At 37.3% G+C, this 22,282-nt stretch overlaps 1 protein-coding gene and 1 pseudogene across 1 annotated transcript; one reads left to right on the top strand and one right to left on the bottom strand.

Moving 5' to 3' along the window:
- Window positions 1-10,930: 10,930 nt before the first annotated feature.
- LOC111995958 (uncharacterized) lies at window positions 10,931-11,821 on the bottom strand. Its single transcript, XM_024027902.1, has one exon. The coding sequence runs from the start codon at window positions 11,819-11,821 to the stop codon at window positions 10,931-10,933; it is 891 nt and encodes a 296-aa protein (XP_023883670.1).
- Window positions 11,822-16,881: 5,060 nt separating this feature from the next.
- LOC111995953 (L-type lectin-domain containing receptor kinase IX.1-like) lies at window positions 16,882-21,813 on the top strand (annotated as a pseudogene).
- The last annotated feature ends 469 nt before the right edge of the window (window positions 21,814-22,282 follow it).

The raw sequence follows: 22,282 nt of genomic DNA, 5'->3' as shown, positions 1-22,282 counted from the left end.
GAAGAGTCATTAATCCTCTGTCTAGCCCCTGGCCATTTGCTCAATGGAGTTTAGACATTGTGGGCCCTTTCCCCAAGGTAGTAGGAAACAAGAGATACCTGTTGATCGGCACAAACTACTTCACTAAGTGGGTCGAAACTGAACCTCTAGCAAACATCAAAGACGTGGATGCTAAGAAGATTATATGGAAAAACATCGTCACATGTGTTGGGGACATATTTTTATGTAATTGGTCTATCCTTTGACAAAACGCACTTTATTTGTATTTGGGTAAATCTAAGTAGGTTCAAGATGATCATCACAAGTGGTTAAATTGAAGATATGAAGATTACTCAAGAATTGCTCAAGAAAAGTGCAATCTGCAGGTTTCGATACCTCCTCGACAGAAGCACTATCTGTCGAGATTCATTAAAGCTCGATAGATGTCTCGATCGATCGAGTTTACGGATTTTCAAATTATAGCCACAACATTTTTAATCTAAAAGGCTATTTGTTTATGGGTTTGTATAATCCTTATTGGACTAGGAAAGCCCAAGGTTTGTGTAAACTTATTTGGAATAGGAGAGCCCATTAAGCTCCTATTTAAAGGAGGTGGGAAAAAGAAAAACCTAACCCTAGAGAGCTTCATAAGGTTTTCTTTTTGAAACCCTAGCCTCCTCCTACAGAAGAAAGATTCGATATGTCTATCCGGGCCAGCTCTTGATCACCTGATCTTATGGCGTGGCCTACTTCTTCAAATATTTTCGAAATGGGTTTAAAGTCCAAAATTAAATGGACTGCTCTCAACTGCCTATCTTCACTTACGAAGATCTCGGACCGTAGCAAATAATTGAGAGCTTTGACGTTGGTCAGATTGAGCCGAGGTGCTATGTGATTTTTGTCTGCAAAAGTAGTCGAGGAGCTAAATATGGTTAGAAAATTAAAATTCATCATCAAAATGAAAACAAAATGAAAGAGCAATAATGACATAGTTATGGTTAAAGAACCTAAATTTCTCGCTATGGAACCTAACTTGAAGGTACCTAGCTTTCCCTCTCGAACTTGGTAATGAAGGCCTTCATGCCACACCCCCGAAGCAATCAGGAAGTTGTCTTTCATCCCCTTGTTAGATTTGGGGAGACATGAGATGAGCCTAACAACATCAGATCGAGATTTGAGTTGAAATCCTGTACCTTTAAGGTTGTGGCACTCGTACATATGGACCACATCATGCCAGGTGAGCCCCAAGCCCAGATACTCATTGAGAGCATCGACACTAACTAAAACCCTAAATAGATTGGGCGCACATTGGTGTGGGTAGATTCTATGGTTGAGAAGGTAATTTCATGTTATCCTACCCATAGGGAGAGTCTTCCCCCTTCTATGAAAGTTATCATGGGATGACAACTTCCCCTTCCTCCCTGTGTGTCATTATTTGTTCTGCGGAATAGTATCGCAGGGCTACTCCCTGCGGTATGTGATATTCATTCTTAAAGGATCTATTTTGGCAGGAGAGTCTAGTAGGTGCTTAAACCAACCGATCTAGATCGGTTAAAGGGAAACAGCTAAAATTGGTAAATGAAGAAGTAAGAACTAGAAGGCTAAGAAGGTGGGCCGAGTAGAAAAAGAGAAGTTTGAAGAAATAGAAACTTATGAGAACTATGTGTGTTAGTCCTTGAAACCTTTAGAAAGATTTTCAAGGATTTCTTAAGAGGAAACGTGTGGGAAATTTGGTAACTCGGAGAGCTCTGTGAGTTTGAGTGCTTAGGATCTCTGGAAAATTTGAAGACTTGTAAAATGAGGGAAATGATTTCTCCGGATACTTTATATAGAGGGTGGGATTGAGTGGGAGTTATCCCGCTCAAAACCTAAGGAAAAAAGTCAGCCATTGGATCTGCGCCTCACTGGTGGATGTGGGGAATATAATGCCGCCTAGAGCAATTAATGACGCCTCACAAGCCACGAAGCGTCAGTAGCAATCATGGGGTGCGCAAAACAACACTCCCGCATGTTTGAACTAGAGAGATAAATGGTTTTGTCACTTAAAAATAAAAAACCCTGCCTTTTCTCCTCAAATGAGAGGGAAAAACCGGAGTTTTGAGGGGCTATTGTAGGGATAAGGGCCTAAAATTATATATTGGACCTTGGGCCTCATCTGAGGACGTTGGCATGTCTGAGAAGGGATAAATAGTTATGAGAGATTCCAGTTTAGAGTCTCATAAGTAAGAAAGGAGTAGAAGGCGGTCTGAAAAGAAATTCCTCCTCGACTATGACAAATATAGCTCAGACACATATTCCAACGATGAAAATGACCTCCATAGAAGCTCTAGTGTTAAAAGCGTGCCTCATGAACACACGAGAAGGTAGGGAACCCAAAAATATCTAAAGGAAAGCTGCTATCTCCGCATTAAATACACTGCAGCTACTTTCAAAGTTGCATTAGTAATCAGTTTTATTGATTTGTACCAAGGTTTGTCTCCTCGGACAGTGAATTCAATTAGTCCTATGTGACTTGTTCTTTCTTGATCATCTTTTAAATCTATACTAGCCGTTGTTAAATTCATTAAGGTCTAGTTCTTTGACTCACTCTCTACAAATTTATTGTACTGGACTCACTGAGCCAATATCCCATACACCTNCCTAACCCTAGAGAGCTTCATAAGGTTTTCTTTTTGAAACCCTAGCCTCCTCCTACAGAAGAAAGAGTTGTTACTGCATTTCTTGTACGCCTTTGGGTTTTGTAACCAAGCAAAGTCACTTGTACCAACATTGAAGATCTTATTGGTGTTTCTATGTGAAGCTGCTGCAAATCAACTACAACAATCAAAGGGTTGCTGTGGAGTTAGTCACGTATTGGGATTCGTGCAAAGGAGTAAGCCGCATACTGGGATCTGCACATCAAATTGGTTAGTCATGTACTTGGGAGCCGTGCATCAAAGGTGGGAACTGTTGCTACAGATCAAGTCCAATTGGGTATTGGGGTAAGGGTTCAACTGTAGGTTGGTAAGGTACTTGGGATTCCTTTACTTGTAACCGCTTGATTTGATAATAGTGGAGTTTCGGAAGTGGTGACCTGAAAATCACCCGGTGGAGTTTATGCCGTTAGGGTTTTCCCCATTCGTAAACAAATCACCGTGTTATTTAATTTCCGCTGCATATTTAGTTTTTGGTGATTTGTTTGTGCTTCCACGCAATTGCATGATTAATTGATTAATTAGCAACTTGGCTAATTAATTAGTTAGGTTTAATCACAAGGGGTCATTCAGATTGTGGCCTTTCAACATGATTCGGAGTCCTTTGTACCCTCACCTTGAACAATGGCCTTCAGTTTGATAACAAATCTTTCAAGAGATACTGCTGTGACTTGTGAATTACAAATAAATATTCTACTCCAGTCTATCCGCAAGGAAATGAACAAGCTGAGGCTGTTAACAAGGCCATTGTAAGCGGACTCAAGAAGAGGCTGGACGATGCGAAGGGAAAATGGATATAAAAATTGTCACATGTCCTGTGGACATACCAAACCATACCTCACAAGTTGACAGGGGAGACTCCTTTCTCAATGACATATGGAGCCGATGCTATTATCCCTTTAGAGACGGCTTCCCGACGTTGAGGACAAGTACTTTTGATTTGAGTAATAATGACGGTTTGTTGGAAAAAAGCCTAGACCTGATTGAAGAGAGGAGGGAAAACGCAACGGTCCAACTGGCGTACTACCAACACAAGCTCAAGTGAGGATATGATGCCAACGTAAAACAGAGGCCATTAGTGCTTGGTGACTTGGTATTGAGAAAGGTTCTATGTACTGCAAAGAACCTAGCATTGGGGAAGCTAGGGCTTAATTGGGAAGGACCTTATCGCATCACCTCTGTGGCTGGTATAGGAGCATATTTTCTCGAGGACCTAGATGAGCATGTAATACCCCATCCTTGGAATGTGAACAACCTGAAAATGTATTATTATTAATGAAAGTTTCCTTTGTCATGTGCTTATTTGTTGTGTAAATAATTGTGCTTCCCACTCTAACATCTTTTATAAAGTGAATAAACAGAACCTTAGTCATGCCTGTGTCTACGGACCAGATGCTTTGGGGAAATTAATACACTAGGACATCTTTTATAAAGTGATTAAACAGAACCTTAGTCATGCATGTGCCCTCGGACTAGATGCTTTGGGGAAATTAATACACTAAGACATCTTTTATAAAGTGATTAAACAGAACCTTAGTTATGCCTGTGTCCTCGGACCAGATGCTTTGGGGAAATTAATACACTAAGACATCTTTTATACAGTAATTAAACAGAACCTTAGTCATACCTGTGTCCTTGTACTAGATGTTTTGGGGAAATTAATACACTAAGACATCTTTTATAAAGTGATTAAACAGAACCTTAGTCATGCTTGTGTTCTTAAACCAAATGCTTTGGGGAAATTAATACACTAAGACATCTTTTATAAAGTGATTAAACAGAACCTTAGTAATGCTTGTGTTCTCAAACCCGATGCTTTAGGGAAATTAATACACTAAGACAACTTTTATAAAGTGATTAAACAGAACCTTAGTAATGCTTGTGTCCTCGTACCAGATGCTTTAGGGAAATTAATACACTAAAACATCTTTTATAAAGTGATTAAATAGAACTTTAGTCATGTCTGTGTCTTTGGACCAGATGCTTTGTGGAAATTAATACACTAGGACATCTTTTATAAAGTGATTAAACAGAACCTTAGTCATGCCTGTGTCCTCGAACCAGATGCTTTACAGAACTTTAGTCATGCCTGTGTCCTCGGACCAGATACTTTGGGGAAATTAATACACTAAGACATCTTTTATAAAGTGATTAAACAGATCCTTAGTCATGCCTGTGTCCTCGGACCAGATACTTTGGGGAAATTAATACACTAAGACATCTTTTATAAAGTGATTAAACAGTACCATAGTCATGCCTGTGTCCTCGGACCAAATGCTTTAGGGAAATTAATACACTAACACATCTTTTATAAAGTGATTAAACAGAACCTTAGTCATGCTTGTGTCCTTGTACCAGATGCTTTGGGGAAATTAATACACTAAGACATCTTTTATAAAGTGATTAAACAGAATCTTAATCATGCCTGTGTCCTTGGACCAAATGCTTTGGAGAAATTAATACACTAGGACATCTTTTATAAAGTGATTAAATAAAGTCCTAGTCATGCCTGTGTCCTTGGACCAGATACTTTGGGGAAATTAATAGACCAGGACATCTTTTATAAAGTGATTAAACAGAACCTTAGTCATGCCTATGTCTTCGGACCAGATGCTTTAGGGAAATTAACGCTTTGACATCTTTATAAGTGATTAAATAGAACCCTATTTGTGTGAGGCTCTTTGGACCACATACTTAAGGGAAATTAACAACCCATGATATCTATTTGTTTCTCACTAAGTATCAAGACAGATCTAAGATTATAACCAACTCCTTAGGGTGGTAGCTCTGAGTAATTCAAAATTCCTAATTATTTATCCAAGTGTTGAGTAGAGTGAAGGATATCTCTCCATTTCTTGCTTTTTACAAAGTTTATCACTTATCTTTATTGGATTCAGCCTTCATTATGGAAAGAGCAGTTCATAGTGCAAATATGGGGTTAACCTCTTCATTGTTGATACTTAGTCAAATTACTTACACTAGTGGCAGGGTATTGTTGTTAGTGTTTGTTAAAACTAAAGTGCCAACAGATTAAGTTTATTCATAATAACAGTAAGCCTGAAAGCAAGTAAAGCAAAGACACAAAAAATTGAAAGAAAAGTCTATTCATTAATCAAAAGAGGGAGTACATTACATTCTGTGATAGAGTGCCCTAAAAAAAAAAAAAAAAAAAAAACTACAGGAAAATCCTAACGGTTAAGCCTTGGCCTTGGAGGTAGGAGGGTCTTCTATTTGGCTCGGCTGGGATGAGGCAACATCCTTGGCCTTAGGATCAGCTTCATTACTCTTGGCCTTCGCTTCCTTGTCCTTGGCTTCCGAGAGGGTCTTCTTTTTCTCCTTGCCTTTACCTCTGTCCTTGGCATCCCCAACCCCTAGACCTTGATCACCAACTTGGCTGGATCCCTTCGAAGTCTTAGGGAGAGGGAGAGCAGCTTAGCCAGTCAGGGGTTGCTCTAGAGCATGTGTAGGGGGAAATAAGTCGGCACCTGGGACTTCACAGATATTAGGGTGATAATAGATGCTCCCAGGTTACCTTCAAACAAAGTCTGCAGGGACTCCTAAACACTAAGGGATGAGTTTGGGTTGCAAATCGTTTTCTTACATATATATATATATATATATATATAATTTAAAAAATAATGTGATTTTAGTTTTTGTGTATTAAATTTAGGAAATAAAAATTACAAAATCTACAGCCTATATATAAAATTTTATAACCGTGAAGAATCAAATTAACAATGTATAATATATATATATATACACACACACACCAAGTATTGACATGACATGACCTTTTTTTTTACCCTTCCCTTCCCTTTCCTTTATTGAGTTGTCTTGTAAAAGTTTGCTCTTTTTTATAAGTTGTAACGTGGCTTCTGGTGTGAGTCATATAAGACATAGAAAAAAACAAAAACAATAAAAGTGATTCACCTACCCTTTCTTTTCATTAATACTTCACCTATCCATTCTTTCAAACTTCCATTTCTCTTTTCAAACTTGGTCCCATCCGAAAGTTAAAGCCATTCTTCTCTTTTGTTTTAACTTTGAAGTCTTTTACATTATAGTCTCACACTCTCACTCTCTCAGTCTCAAAGTATTTTTGCTGCAAAATAAAAAATTTCAAAAAGCTGATGCTGCCAAGGTAATTCATATTTACCTTAAAAAAAAAAAAAAAATCAAGAATCACATTTTAATCTTTAGTTCTTTACCTCTCTCTTTTCATTGAATTTTTCTTCCTTCCCACAGTTTTGGATCATCATTCTTATGTGTTTAAAGGCTGGATTTGAATAGGGAAAAAAATGCAACTTTTTGAAAAAAAAATGTGTAGTTTTAGTTTTCAATACAACATATCGGTTCCCGGTTTTATGGTTGAACCGGCCGGTTCTAAATTATTTTCGGTTTTTTAGTGTTTTTTGTTTTTAGTCATAACCAGACTGGATTAGTGGCTAGTTCCTGGTTGAACCGGTCGGATTGGTTGGTTCGGTTCGTTTTTTAAAACATAGGTTGAAATTGAAAACTTTTTGTTGAAAATAGTATAAATAAAGGTAAATGTTAGTTGAAATAGTACAGTGAGACCCATGAATAGTACCAAAAAGTGTAATGAGACCATGAATAGTAGCAAAAATAAGCTGAATAGTAAAATAAGTTGGTAAAAAATAAGCTAGCCAAACACACACTAAGTCGTCAAATTACACATCAAATTAAATCGAAGGTGCATAAAACCAAATATCTTTGTCAATACATCCACGTCACTGATGAAGATGACGCCTCAGATGGTTACAAAACTAGATATGTAGATCGTTGGAAGCCCATCAAAGTCCACATTACTGAGCATGAAGCGTTATCAAGAGAGGCATTAAAACCACAATAATAGCCACAACGGCTAGGGGCTGTGGAAACATATATAAAGCCCTCACAGCACCAACACAAGGTATATAGACACACCTAAAAGCATTCCTATTTACTCTAATATTCTGTGTTATTCTCTAAAGGCTTCCTTATACTGACTTTGGCACTGGAAACGTTGTGGCAAGCACCACACCGGTGACCATCTTGAGGGAGCCATTTTACCATATTTGCAAAGACACAGACAAAGACTCAGCTCCATTTGGACGCGCTTACAAAGACTGACGATTTGCACATCATCAACTTGGTTTACTTCCTCCTCTTGTTCCTATCAACTCTCTTGTTTAACTTTATTTTCAACAAGCTTCTCAAGCTTAAAACTCGTCCCAAACTCCCTCCAACCCAATCAGCCTTACCAGTTATTGGTCATCTCCACATCCTATGGCCACTCACAAATCCTTGCAAAACATATCCACCCAATATGATCGAAGAACTTCCAATCTACATGATCGAAGTTCCAATCATGGTTATTTACAACTTCAATAAGGTCAACCATTTCCCGCATCCCCACAGCTTTATATCATCTTTGAAAAGTCCGGTTAAGATCCCCAATATTTATATATTATGGAGCGGAATTATTAATTAGACACATAAGGAGGGTTTGGGGTTAAAATGACTAGGCCAATTCCATGCATTAACAAGCCCCCACGTTTTAGTTTTCTCAGCCTTGAATTGTAGGAATTAACAGTGGAATTCACATCGCTGCAAGTCTCAACCTCATCAAATTTGTTAGTAAATTGGGTTTCCCATGGGTCTAACATGTCAAAGAAATGCAACGTGGCATTAATACGAGAAAGCCCAGATTAAATAACTGGTAGTCTTCTAAGAGCAAAGTCAGTCAATGTTAATTTGCATGGCAATGCTGTAAACAGTATCTATGAAAATTGAAAAAAAACGACATATGACATATACTTACTGACAAGACTACCAGTTTTTTTGGGTTGGAGAAAGAAAGAAATTTCATTTAAACACTTTCAGATGCCAAGAGAGAGCCCAGATATAGAAAGGTCGTATTAGGCATACAATATGTAACTCTAAAGAGTATCCCAATAGATTAGCCAAAGCCATTTTTTGAAAAATTTCAGATTTTTAGACTTCAATTAACTGACAATTTTGGCTAATTTAGTGTCAGATTTCGGACTTTTAATAAATTACAAAGTTGTAGCCCTTTAAATTAACTTTCCAGCCCAACTTGAATCATCTCGATTGGACATCTGAGCCAAAAGTTATGACGAAAATACGAACTGATGTGCAAGCTGGAAATCTAATCCGAATTGGACTTGGATTTGGTGCAAATTTCCTTTTATTCCTTGTCCCAATCGGACTTAAATTTAATTGGATTGGCCTTTTTAACTTCATCATGGCCGTTGTAAAAGTAAAGTCCATAAGTTTTCTTCTTTGCACAAATCCACTTATTTAATTTCATTCTCCTACAAAAGACAAATTCATGTATTAATATTCAAATAAGCACAAAATTGATTATATATTCAGCATTATTCCAAAATCAAATATAAAATGCATTAATTTACTCAAAATAAGTATGATAATATTTTCTAATAATGATATAAATATACAAAATTAAGCTATTATCAATGCACATCACATGCCGACAGATAGGTTGCCATAACGACGAATGAATAACCATGTAGATGGTTGAGCATAGTGGGTCCCACCAATCTTTGCTTGTTCCTCACTCATAAGTCACTCATAACTTGTGCACCATGCCCAAAGATCCTACTACACATTCATATCTTCTCTATATCGTAGGAGGAGTTGGGGGCCTTAACTCCAAGAACTTCCCTATATCCAACACAAAATTAAAATCTTGGTTAGAAGCACTCCTATGTTGGATAGGAAAGCCAAGGTATTTTGCCAATTTTGTTGTAGATTGAAAGCCAAGAATGTCACTCAATGCTTCACTATCACTTTGGTCCACATTTGGAGAAAAGAAAACCCTTGATTTTGCTTCGCTTATGCTCTGGCCAGATTGGCTACAAAATTCATCTAACACTTCTCTGATTACTAGGCAATTTTCCATGTTAGCCTTGGCAAAAAGGACCAAATCATCTGCAAAAAATAGATGTGAGAAGGCCAGACCTCTTCGGGAAGCTTTGACAGGAACCCAAGACTTATCTTCACACCTTTCTTGAATTAATTGCCCCAAATAATCCATGCACATAATAAAAATGTACGGGGACAGCGGGTCACCTTGCCTTATTCCCCTAGTGGGCATAAAAGGCTCAAGAGCCCCCCTATTAAAGAGCAAAGAGGCAGTGACCGAAGATATACAGCTCATGATAAGCTCAATTAACTTTCGTGGAAGATTGAAACAGATCAACATATCTCTTATAATTCTACTCCAATTTGTCATAGGCTTTTTCTAAATCAATCTCCAATGCCATTTAACCTCCTCTCCCCTTAGTCTTACCCATCGTATGGATCAACTCTTGGACAATAATAGTATTATCCACACCTCTTATTCTCGGAACAAAGGTACCTTGACACAAGCCTATTAATTTATCCAAGTACGGTCTCAACCTTCCCACTATGTATTTGGTGATAATTTTATACACCAAGTTGCACAAGCTAATGGGTTTGTAGCTATTGATGGACTCAGGGCTTTGAATCTTGGGAATAAGGACAATACTAGTGCTATTCAAATAATTCGGTATTTTCCTACTAAGAAACGCTTTCCTTGTCTCCTCTTTTACTGAATCCCCCACAGTAAGCCAGAACCTTAAAAAAAAACCAGCATGAAGCCCATCGGGCCCTGGAGCTTTGAAGGCCTTAAAAGACCACAAGGCAGTAACAATTTCTTCATCTAACACCGGCTGATCCAAGTTGTTTTTTTCATCCTCCGTAAGTCTAATCTGCTAGCCAGTCCGAAGATTATGACTCCAAGCAACCTTGACTTGGTTGGTGGAATACATTCTGATAAACCCCTCTCTAAAATGATTCATGACTTCACTTTCCTCTGATAACCAATCCCCTACTTCACTTTTAACCATAGAGATTGTGTTCCTTTTTCTTCTTGCAATTGCAGAAACATGGTAAAAAGAGGTATTTCGGTCTCCCATCACCATCCAATTAATTCTAGATTTAAAGCCCACAAGTTCGCCTCTTGATTCAGAACTATCACCAAATCCTTTTGTAGCTGATTTTCAAGGTCTATTAGGGAGGAAGAGGGGTTGATGGCTAAAACTCGCTGGCTTCCATTGAGTCTAGCCATTAATCTTTTTTTTTTTCCCAAATATATTCCCGAACTGATTTTTATTCTAGCGAGTCGCTTCATTTGTGAATTTTGCTATAAAAGTTGAAAGATTCCCATCCCAATTCCGTGCCTTAGTCACAACTCAGGGGAAGGAAGGGTCGGATAGCCAGAAGCTCTGAAATCTGAAAGGTCTCTTAAGGAATGTGGTTTGCTTAGGAACAATCTCCAACAGCACCGAGTAATGATCTGAATGGCATCGGGTGAGATGAGAGACTTTGGCACCCAGAAATAAAAGGCACCAGCTAGGATTCATGAAAATCCTATCTATTCTCTCTTGAATGAGATTATTGATTTCCCTCTTGTTTGTCCATGTGTATCTGGGTCCCGAAAAACCCATATCCACCATATTACAGTTGTCTAAACAATCTTTAAATAAGAGGGATCTAGATAAATTGACTGGTCTTCCACCAAACTTATCCTCATTCAACAAGGGTTCAGTAAAGTCCCCTGCTATCACCCACAGTTTATTATGAAGATTTGCAACTTTAATTAAATTTTCCCACAAAATACACCTTTCTACATTCCTAGGACTAGCATAGACAGCAGAGAAAATCCAAGAAAGGTTATTAGCAAGTACCTTCACTTTGACGTGGATTTCTTGCTCTGTATTAGCCAATTGCACCACCTCCACAATATCGGAGTTCCAAAGCAACCATAGTCCACCTGTGAACCCAATTGTTTCAGTATGAATGGTGCCATCAAATGGAAGTCTGTCCGTTATTTCTCTTGCACGAGCTCCACCAAGCTTGGTTTCCATAATTACTAAGATGGTCGAATTATGATTCCTAGCCAACCCTCTCACATGGTTCTGAAAATAGGGCTTCAACATGCCCCTGCTATTCCAAATTATTATATTCATGGTAAAAGTGACTAGGAGAGGGCACTTATCATGAGGAAGTAGCAATTCCACCTCCCTCTTCGAATTCCATTCTGTCTTCTCCATCTTCGCCGCCGTCCTTGCTGTAACAGACATATTGGCTCTTTCTCGCACAAGATCATGGAAAGACCCGAGATGGTAGATAGCCCAGTCCTACACTATTTCCCTTCAAAGGAGTGGTTATCTTCCAAGCTTCCATCAAACGCTGATCAGACCACCCCATTATCCACACCATCCTTGCCTTGCTTCCTATTAGAGCTACTGCTAGGTTATCCATAACCTCTCCTTCGAAGATTACTGCCCAGCTTGGCTTGAGGAGTTGCTGAGAATTGGAAGGGTGAGCTAGTATTGGCACCATTGTTGTTGAGAAAGGACGAATTTTGTGGGTCTGAAATGAGAAGGGGAGTGCTGTTGCTAGAAGCTTCATTGGTCAGATGACTTAAAACCCTATTTCTGGCAATGACCTTCTTACCCTTTACAGATGGGTTAACATGGGCTTTTAATTGAGTTCCACTACTGGCCATTAAACCCCCAATCTTCACATTTGGGCCCATGAACAAACCACCATGCCCAACCTTCTCCATATTGGACTCGGGTGTAAAGCCCGTAGTAGTAGCCTCCTTCCAAACAAAATGGTCGTTGCTGGGATTGTCCTTAGCCATAGTAGCTCTTTACTTTAAGCTCAGCAATGATTTTGTGGGGTCCAACTGCTGCATATCCTTCGTTGTTCGCTTTTGTCCTCCTCTCCTACATGTAACAACCATCCATGGTTCGTATTTGTCCTCCTCGTGCTCCATTCCACTACTCTCTGTCATGCCGTGCTCCCTTGTACTGCTCTCTGCGATGCCATTACTTGCCTCGCAACCACTTGGCACATGCATTTTACGTGGGCTTGTATTGCTCACCTTAGAACAAGATGCCTCCTTCTCTGGCGGTAGCTCAGCATCCCGAAAAATGTGTGGGCACATTTCCTTCTTGTGCCCAACTCTGCCACATGCGAAGCAGAGCTTATTGAGGCCCTTATACACCACAGCTTGCTCAAATTTTCCAATGAGAACTGTGTTTATAAGTGGTTTGTCTACATCCACCTGTATACAAAGCCTGGCATACTTACCTCGAGCTTCCATTTCAGTATGAGTATCGACTCTCAGAACTTTCCCAATGGCTTCCCCAATCTGCTTAAGAACTTCCGCTTCATAGAGTTCAATAGGCAGTTTATGTAATCTAACCAAAACTGTGATTGACGAGACGTTAGCTACTTCCAGATTAAAGAATGGCTCCCATGGCCTTATAGATAGGAAATGTTCTCCTATGAACCATGGACCTCTTCTCAAAACTGCGTCTAAATCCTCCTTCATTGAGAACCTTGTTAAGAAGAACTCATTCCCCAGGTCCACACAGCCAAGCCTTCCATTGGGTTTCTATAGCTGTTGGAGTTTGTTCTGAATGATGTTGAAACCTATTCTCCTTCCGTAAAGCTTGACAATCAGAGCTTTCGACCAGGACCCCCTTATGCGCAGTTTAGTTTCCTTTGATAGCTTCATAGTTGCTAAACCTTCACGTAGATCGGTAACTTCATCGTCAGACTCAACATCGTCCTCCATTAGGTCGTAGAAATCAAATGCTTGAGCATAAGCTCCTGGGATTTCTCCAACAAGTTTTTCCTCGAAAGACTTGTTTTGCGAAACCCAAGCATTGTTGCTTCGTGGAGAGAGACCATTCTCGCTAACACCTTCGTTGAAATCAGCGTGGTGGACATCCTTAACCTTCTTCTTGCTTCTTAAAAGTTCAGCTTCCTCTGCCCTTGAGAGAGCACGGTGCTTAGAGCGAGAGTCCATTTTTTGTTGGTATTACTCTTTCTCATAATAAGCATGCATTTTGATAGTGCAAAAATTCTAGTTTACACTTTAAAAATTAAAAAATTTGTATTTTTATCTGAAAATCTGGCAGGGTAATATTACAGCTACAGACTGTTAAGAGTAATGTTATAATTATAAACTTTTTCACAATATTTTTACAAATTGTTGAGAGGGCAAATAATAGTACAGGAAAATACCAACAGTTAGAGACAACACCCATACACGTCACCATGCTGACTCAATTTTGAAGTGCAATTAACTTTAAAAGTGAGAACAGGACGAGAAAATGGGCCTACTACCAACTTTGAGAGTTAAATAAGAAGGTCCATGTCTTGCACTTTATAGTATTTCTTTCCCTTTTGTTTTATATTCTTCGTTGATAATATTTACCCTTAGCTTGTAGCTTGCAAACCAATATTGATTGAGTTTGCTGTTGCGTACCATTGGTGCGATGATCACTTCACAAGTATAAATACTTGTAGAGTATAAGGGATAAGAGCTAGGGTTTAAGTATTTAGGAAGGAGCTTCACACACATATACATTTAAATTATACTAGAATAGAAATTCTATCTTATAAAAAAAAAAAAAAAAGTTGATTGAGTTTGTCCTTAATTTAGCTACATTAATTGATTCAAACAACTTCCGATCTTCATGATCGAAGTACCAATCATGGTTATTTACAACTTCAATAAGGTCAATCATTTCCCAATCCCCACAGCTTTTCATCTTCTTTGAAAAGTCCGGTTAAGCTCCCCAATATTTATTATGGAGCGGAATTATTAATTAGACAAATAAGGAGGGTTTGGGTTAAAATGACTAAGCCAGTTCCACGCATTAATAAATCCCCACATTTGAGTTTTCTCAGCCTTGAAATGTAGGAATTAACAGTGGAATTCACATCACTGCAAATCTCAACTTCATCAAATTTGTTAATAAATTAATTGGGTTTCCAATGGGCAAGGGCGGCCCAAAAAATTTGGAGGACTTACGCAATATATTTAAATGAGACATTTTTGTTATTACTTAAATAATATTTAACTCATGTTTAATATCATAATTTTTTTTATACCAAAATCTGTTCTTTTTATTTTGTAATATGCTTTTTTGTTGTTGTTGAAAAAATTCTAAAACTAAAACAAATTTTATTACAAAAAAAACTTTTAAATGATGTAGCAATGAATGTGATTAGTGACACTTTAAGAAAATAAAAATAAGTATTTGAATGAATAATGCTAAGGATATTATAAATTTTACAACATGAGGCTTATAAAAATGTATCACCAATCACAAAAATTAATTCAAAAATGCATTTAATAGGTTGTTGACTTTCACAAATCATGTTTGTTAGGTTCTAAGACCTTAGGGACTAATGTATTAGAACTTCAATTTGTATTATGTTGGCAAACCATGATCAAAATATAGAGTTTAGGTTTAGGCTTGCTCAAAGTATGTTTATTTGTAAAATTGGAATCGAGTGATTGTAGAATTTATTGGACTAAATCTGCAGGACTCGATTGATCGAATCTAATTTTCAATCGGTCGAACCACGTGCAAATTTATTTTTCTGCAGAATTCCAATTCAGCCCAAACTCTACTAAACATATTGGGTTTCAAGTAAAACACTCATATATATAAAGGAAACCCTAAAACATTTTTATATGTTTTTTAGAGAGATTAGAGTGCATCTTGTGCCTCTTTTATATATCTAGGATTTTGTACCCAAAAGCTCTCTAAGGTTGCTCTTTATGCTCTGTGTGTGAATCTTTTGTGAGATCTAGAGGTGTTTGCCTTCACACATACTTAGGGTTTCCAAGATCAAGACTATATCAAGAACTTGGTGATCAATTCAGTTGCAGATTCAAGAGCTTAAAGATATACAAGCAGGAGTGGTTGTACTTGCTGGGAATTCAAGAAAGAAGTAGTTCGTAGACTCGGAGCTGTCACGTGGTTGTGGTAGTAAGTTTCCTACTCGAGATAACAATAGGATATTAGTGGTCTAAGTTGCTATTGTGTAAACTTTAATTCTTTCATAGTGAATTCGATTTACCTTGAGAATAGCTAGGTTAAATCCTCCCCAAGTTTTTTACCGGTTTAGTTTTCCTGGGTTGTCATATCTTTGTGTTCTTTATTTACCGCACTTTACATTGATATGATATATTTGTGTTAACCTAGATTTGATAATTTGACTAAGTAATCACTTGGCTAATTAACTAGATTAATCTAGTTGTGTTTTAAGGGGTCTAAAAATGCACAATATTAATTGTCATATCAATTTGTAAATGCTTTGAGGTAAAATTTATAGTATTTCTAGCATTTTCCTATCTAAATTATTTCTTGATTAGTGATATATATATTTGTAAGACTCATGTATTTAAAGTTGAATTATCTCAAGCATTACTCAATTTTGGGACTTTTTAAAAGTAGAGGAAAAATATAAAACTAATTTTTTTTTCCTATATCTCAAAAAAAAAAAAAAATAAAAACTCTTTAAAAAATATATATATCAATTTTTGCCCCAAAATTTGGGAGCTTTTCTCTAGTAGAGGGCCCTAGGCGATGGCCTCAGTGGCCTAGGCCTAGGGCCTGCCCTAAAATGGGTCTAACATATCACATGCATTCCATTTCAAAGAAATGCAAGGTGGCATTAATACGAGAGAGAGCAGATTAAATAATTGGTAGTCTTCTAAGAGAGAAGTTAGTCAATGTTGATTTGTATGGTAATACTGTAAACAATATTTACGAAAATTGAAAAAAAAAAAAAAAACAGCATATGACATATACTAATTGCCAAGACTTGTAGGGATTTTTTTTTTTTTCGGGGTGGGGGGGGGGGGGGGTTGTGGGGGGTTGTGGTGGGGGTTGGAGAAAAAGAAAGAAATTTCATTTAAACACTTTACAGATGCCAAGAGAGAGCCCAAATATAGAAAGGTCGTATTGGGCATACAATATGTAACTCAGTTTCTATAAGACTATAAGAGGCCATGCATTATGTAAGTTCATAAAAATACTACTGGCTTGTCTTCTGACCAAACAGAACTTATGGTTCAAAAACATAGTTTTAAGCTTTTTCACATTCGTTACCAACTTGTGCCCCCTTCTCAATAAAATGGAAAAAGAAAAAGAAAAAGAAAAAGAACCTTCTTAACAAAAACCTTTTTGTAAAAAGTTTTATTTACATTTTTGGCAATTTATGCATCTAATTAAAATCCTCCAGTAGACATAAGGGCATTCAACCATGCGGCATTTTTCATACTGTTTCATTTTGGCATTCATCTATATCCTTTACTACGTCGGCAATGAGGTATCTGCCTCCTCCTGATTCATCTTCTTCATTTATATTTCCCTCGTTTCAATTATAATTTCACTGAACGATCCTAGGCCGGATAGTGTCAGCATGCTTTAATCTAGTTACTTCCTAATTGAATAGCAATTTTTTTACATAGGAATAAGTTCCTAGTCTTGGCAGTTCATAGAATTTCTTGTCTTTTCTAATTTTAGTAGATGCTGTTTACAGCATTAGCCAGCAAACCAACGGTCTGCTCTTAGAAGGCTCATGCATATTTATGTTACGTTGATTTGTTGCAATATCTAAAGCCCAACCACACTTCAAAGTTCCAATAATGGGTGTTAACAGCCTCACGATCAAACATTTTTCATTTCCACACCTTTCAGTCGTCTTTTTTCTCTTTATGATCACCAATTTCTTCACTATACTAACCCATTTACATTTACAAGTGCACTATCCTTCAACTTGACTAGTTTTAGTAATTCCAACACTAACATATCATATGAGAGAGCTTACCCTGAAAAAGAATTTATCCAACTCACGGGCAGCATACAGTGGCAACGCCATGTTGGGTTCAGGTGTTCCTAGGAACACCCTGACCTAAAAAAAAAAAAAAAAATTATATATATAAAAATTTAAATTTTATTATTTGTCTACCCATAAAAAAAAATAAAAAAAAAATAAAAAGGAACACCCTCAGCAAAATCAGGAACACCCTCCAAATTTTTATGACAAACAAATTTTGAACTAAAATCTTAAAAAAAAAAAAAAAAATTGTAACAGAGAATCTGAAAAAAAAAAAAAAAAAAAACAAAATGGTTACAGAGCAAGCCCAAAAAACAAAAAAGCCCAACGTCAATCCTAAACAAAACCAACGCCAACTAGATTTTTAAATCAAAATACATTATTAACTAAATACCCAACAGGCCAAAAAAAAAAAAAAAAAAAAAAAAAACAAACAAACAAACAAACAAACAGCCAACCAACCAAAACACAATACGAATACGCGTCTATCGATTAAAATCAAAAACCTAAAATCAGAAACTTACCTAACCTAAAATTAGAAACCACCTAAAGAAAAAAAACCTCAACAACGCCTTACGCCTCTGCTTAGACTGCTTGAAACCTTATCATCAAGCACATAGGCACGACGCGGTGACGACGCCTCCACTTGAAACTCGAGCAACTGAGCTTGGATCGGGCATCAGAGATCGGAGATCAGTCCAATTGGATCAGAGCTTGCGACGCCGATGCTTGGCCTTGAATCCTTCCTCACCTCTGATGCCTTAACATGCTGTCGCGGCCCGCGGTGCCGCCCCTCAAGCCTCCCTCAAGGTATTTTACAAGTTACTTCTCTCTCTTTTCTCTCTTAATCTTTGGGTTTTGCTGTGGAGTGGACTGTGCCACTGTGATATGAGAGAGTGCTCTTATAATTATTCAAGTCTTTAGTCTTTAGGTCTGATTCTCACTCTTTAGTCTTTAAGTCTTTATAATTATTCAATTTATTTGTCCTTTTTTTTTTTTTACTTTATCTATGTGTCACTGAGTTGGTGGTGTTGGTGAGTTTGTCTTTTAGTGTATTGTGATTTGTGAATTTATATGATTGGCAGTGTGAATCTTGTCTGTTGAGTGGGGGTAGATGGGACCATGGGGTTGTGTGGTGTGGGTTGAGATATTAAAAAAAATTAATAAGCAACTAAACACCAATAATTAATAATTTAATTAAATAATACATTATAAAAGACAAATAAATTAAATTATGTTAGGCTAAACAACAATTAATAATTTTATAATTAATGAAACAACAATACAATAAATTATAGTTTATAAAAGACAAACAAATTAATAAAACAACTAAACAACTATAATTAATAATTTTATTAATATTTCAAATGAACTTATAGTTTATTGCACAAGTACCTTTGTTTATTTCTTTTTTTCCTTTTGAGGTTTTTTGGTGTAAAGAATGCAAATTTGTTTTGGTTTTAAGAACAGGTTTTTGTTTTGTTTTTGTTTGTTTGTTTGTTTGGTTTTTTTTTTTTTTTTTTTTTTAAGCACAAACTTCATGCTGGCCAAATCTTAAATTTTGGCCAATATTTACCAAAAAGTCCCGAAACACCCTAAATAGACCGAAATGACTTGAAATTTGTTCAAAGTGGAATAGGATAGGTTACTGTTCTGGTTTGTCCAGGAACACCCTGGACAAAATTCCTGGAGTCGCCACTCGCAGCATACTCACAAAACAGTTGGGGGGTCGAGCCACTTATTTCGAATCCATGCACCTTTGGGACAAGGCCTCCAGAAACCTCACAGATTTTACAACCCATTTTTCCTTTGTCATTGATTCGCTGAATCAACCTAACTATGCTGACGGTCTGGCCTTCTTCCTTGCACCTAGTGATTCCAAGATTCCTATAAGGTGCCATGGTAGCCTTCTAGGTCTTACCACCAAAGATCTGGTATTAAACTCAACTAATAATCCTTTTGTTGCAGTGGAGTTTGATATCTAGACCAATAACGAATGGGATCCGCCTGGGGAGCATGTAGGTATTGATATCAACTCCATAAAATCTGCTGCTAATGTGTCATGGTTGAGTAATATTACTATTAGGGAAGGGAAAAGAAATGAAGCTTGGATTAGTTGTAATTCTAGTTCTCATAATTTGAGTGTTGAGTTCACTAGTTTTAACAACAATGTGACAGCAAGACAATTGCTCTATTACATTGTTGATTTGAGCCTTTACCTACCTGAATATGTTACTTTTGGTTTCTCAGCCGCAACAGGAAATGCAAGTTGTGCAATACATACTATTTCTTCTTGGGATTTTAGTTCAAGTTTGGAAATTGATAATAGCATTACCATCCCAAAAGGTCCCAATCCAGCCCTCACCCCTAAGAGAAGGAACACGTTCAAGCTAGCTATGGGATTCGGTTTTGGTGGGCTTATTTTTGTTGGTGGGTTGGTCGCTATTCTATTTGCCTTGTGGAAGAGGTGTAGGCCGGGATGCGCTGGATGAAGAGCTTGATGAAGAATTTAAAAGGGGAACAGGACCTAAGAGGTTTTCATACGATGAATTGGCTCGTGCGACAAATTTTTTCAATGACAAAGAGAAGCTAGGCCAGGGAGGATTTGGTGGAGTTTATATAGGATATTTAAGGGACTTGAAACTCCATTGTTGCTATTAAAAAGGTATCAGAAGAATCTAGACAAGGAATAAGAGGGTATGCATCAGAAGTAAAAATCATTAGTCAATTGAGGCACAAGAATTTCGTACAACTCATTGGTTGGTGTCATGAAAAAAGAGGAAAATTATTGCTTGTTTAAGATTTCATGCCTAATGAAAGCTTAGATTCACATCTTTTTAGAAAAGAAACCTTATTGTTGTGAGAACTGAGGTACAAAATTGTACAAGATTTGGCCTCAGCCTTGCTTTACTTGCATGAAGAATGGGAACATTGTGTGTTGTATAGGGATATAAAATTGTTAGGGCATATGTGGTTTCACTTGCTAAAGAACATATGTCATTCTTTTATATAATTGGCTAATCCTTTGACAAAATGCACTCAACTTGTAATTGGGTAGTTCTAGATGTTTTTAATACTTTAAGAAACAAGGTTTCAATATCAAGTGTTGAAGTCATCAAGTTAGTGCAAGAAACAAGCTAAAGAAGTGCAAATTCATTAAAGCTCGACATCTGCTCGATAGCTGCTCGACACCTTGCTATCTGTCGAGATTTATAAAATCAGATTTTCTGATCTGATTTCTTGGGATTCATGAATATGTTTTTGGGCTTTCTTTTCTTCTAACCCTAAACATATAAAAGGATTGTTTTAAGGGCCATCAAAGGGTTCACAAGTTGCAAAAGCATTGAGAAAACTCTGTTGAAGCAAATTGTGACCGAAGACAAAGTTTTGCCCTAGTTCATCTCTTCTAAAGAACTTGTTGTGTATTTGGGTTTTGTGACCAAGCATCTTCTTGATCTTCATCGTGAATGAACTGAAGAACTTTGCAGCAAACATCTCTTTCTAGTTGGTGATTGAAGTCGCGTACTAGGATTCGTGCAATTGGTTAGTCATGTACTTGGGAGCCGTGCATTGAAAATGGGAATTGTCACTACAGAACAAGTCCAATTGGGTATTGGGGTAAGGGTTCAACTATAGGTTGGTAAGGTACTTGAGATTCCTTTACTTGTAACTGCTTGTTGTGATAATAGTGAAGTTTCGGGAGTGGTGACCTGAAAATCACTCGGTGGATTTTTTGCCGTCAGGTTTTTCCCCATTTGTAAACAAATCACCGTGTCTTTTATTTTCCGCTGCTTATTTAGGTTATTGGTGATTTGTTTGTACTACCGCGCGTTTGCATGTTAAATTGATTAATTAATAACTTGGCTAATTAATTAATTGGTTTAATCACGAGGGGTCAATACGTTTGTGGCCTATCAAAAATCAAGCAATATCATGCTTGATTCAAATTTGAATGCCAAACTTGGGGATTTTGGATTAGCTAGACTTGTGGACCATGCTAGGGCATCAAAAACTACTGATTTGGCAAACACTAGGGGCTATATAGATCCAGGATGTGTTGTAATCCGCAAGGCTAGTAAGGAATCAAATGTTTATAGTTTTGAAATTGTTGCATTGGAGTTAGCTTGTGAAAGGAAACCAGTCGACCAAGAGGCCTTAGAAGATCAAGTGGTCATGTTGGATTGGGTTCGGGTGCTCCATGGAAGAGGAGAGGTTCTTGAAGCAGTGGACCAAAGGCTAGGGGGACATTTTGATGAGCTACAAATAGTGGTTGAATGTAGGGCTTTGGTGTGCTCACTTCGAACAGAGTTGTAGACCTTCAATAAAAGAAGCAATTAAAGTGCTCAATTTTGAAGTTTCTATTCCTCCTCCAATTAGATACAACTTGCTCATCATATCGTACTCCAACAGTGAATGAAACTACATCTTTACCTTCAACGTCCAATAGTGCTATTTATTCTAGGGGATGACAGAAGCAAAATTCAAGCTATAGGTACAACACAAATTCCTCGTACTTTAAACCCTTCTCTGGTGCTTCTCTACCTGCATTCCTTTTTGTTGTTAGAAGTTAAACTTGATTGAATTAAACGTTTATCAAAAACAAGACTATAGAACAAATGTGTGGAATTTATTGTAATTGTGTAATAAATAAAACTGATTTTAATAAAATACAATTGTTCCTCTCATTCTCTTCCCTCTCTCCCTTTTATCTTCTATCGTGAGAGCTTGAAAGTTTGTGTGAGCCTAACATCTTCCAACATTTGCATAGACGATCATTGGAGTAACGTTTAATTTAAATGAATTCATAAAAGGGGTTAACAATGGGTCTCATGGGTCATCTAACATGTGTGCTATCTTATAAAAAAGAAATGGGGCATTAGGGCCAA

This window comes from Quercus suber, unplaced genomic scaffold (genome assembly GCF_002906115.3).
Source record: "Quercus suber isolate HL8 unplaced genomic scaffold, Cork oak 2.0 scaffold_5, whole genome shotgun sequence".
Taxonomy (NCBI): Eukaryota; Viridiplantae; Streptophyta; class Magnoliopsida; order Fagales; family Fagaceae; genus Quercus; species Quercus suber.
This window is presented reverse-complemented; position numbering and strand designations above follow the sequence as displayed.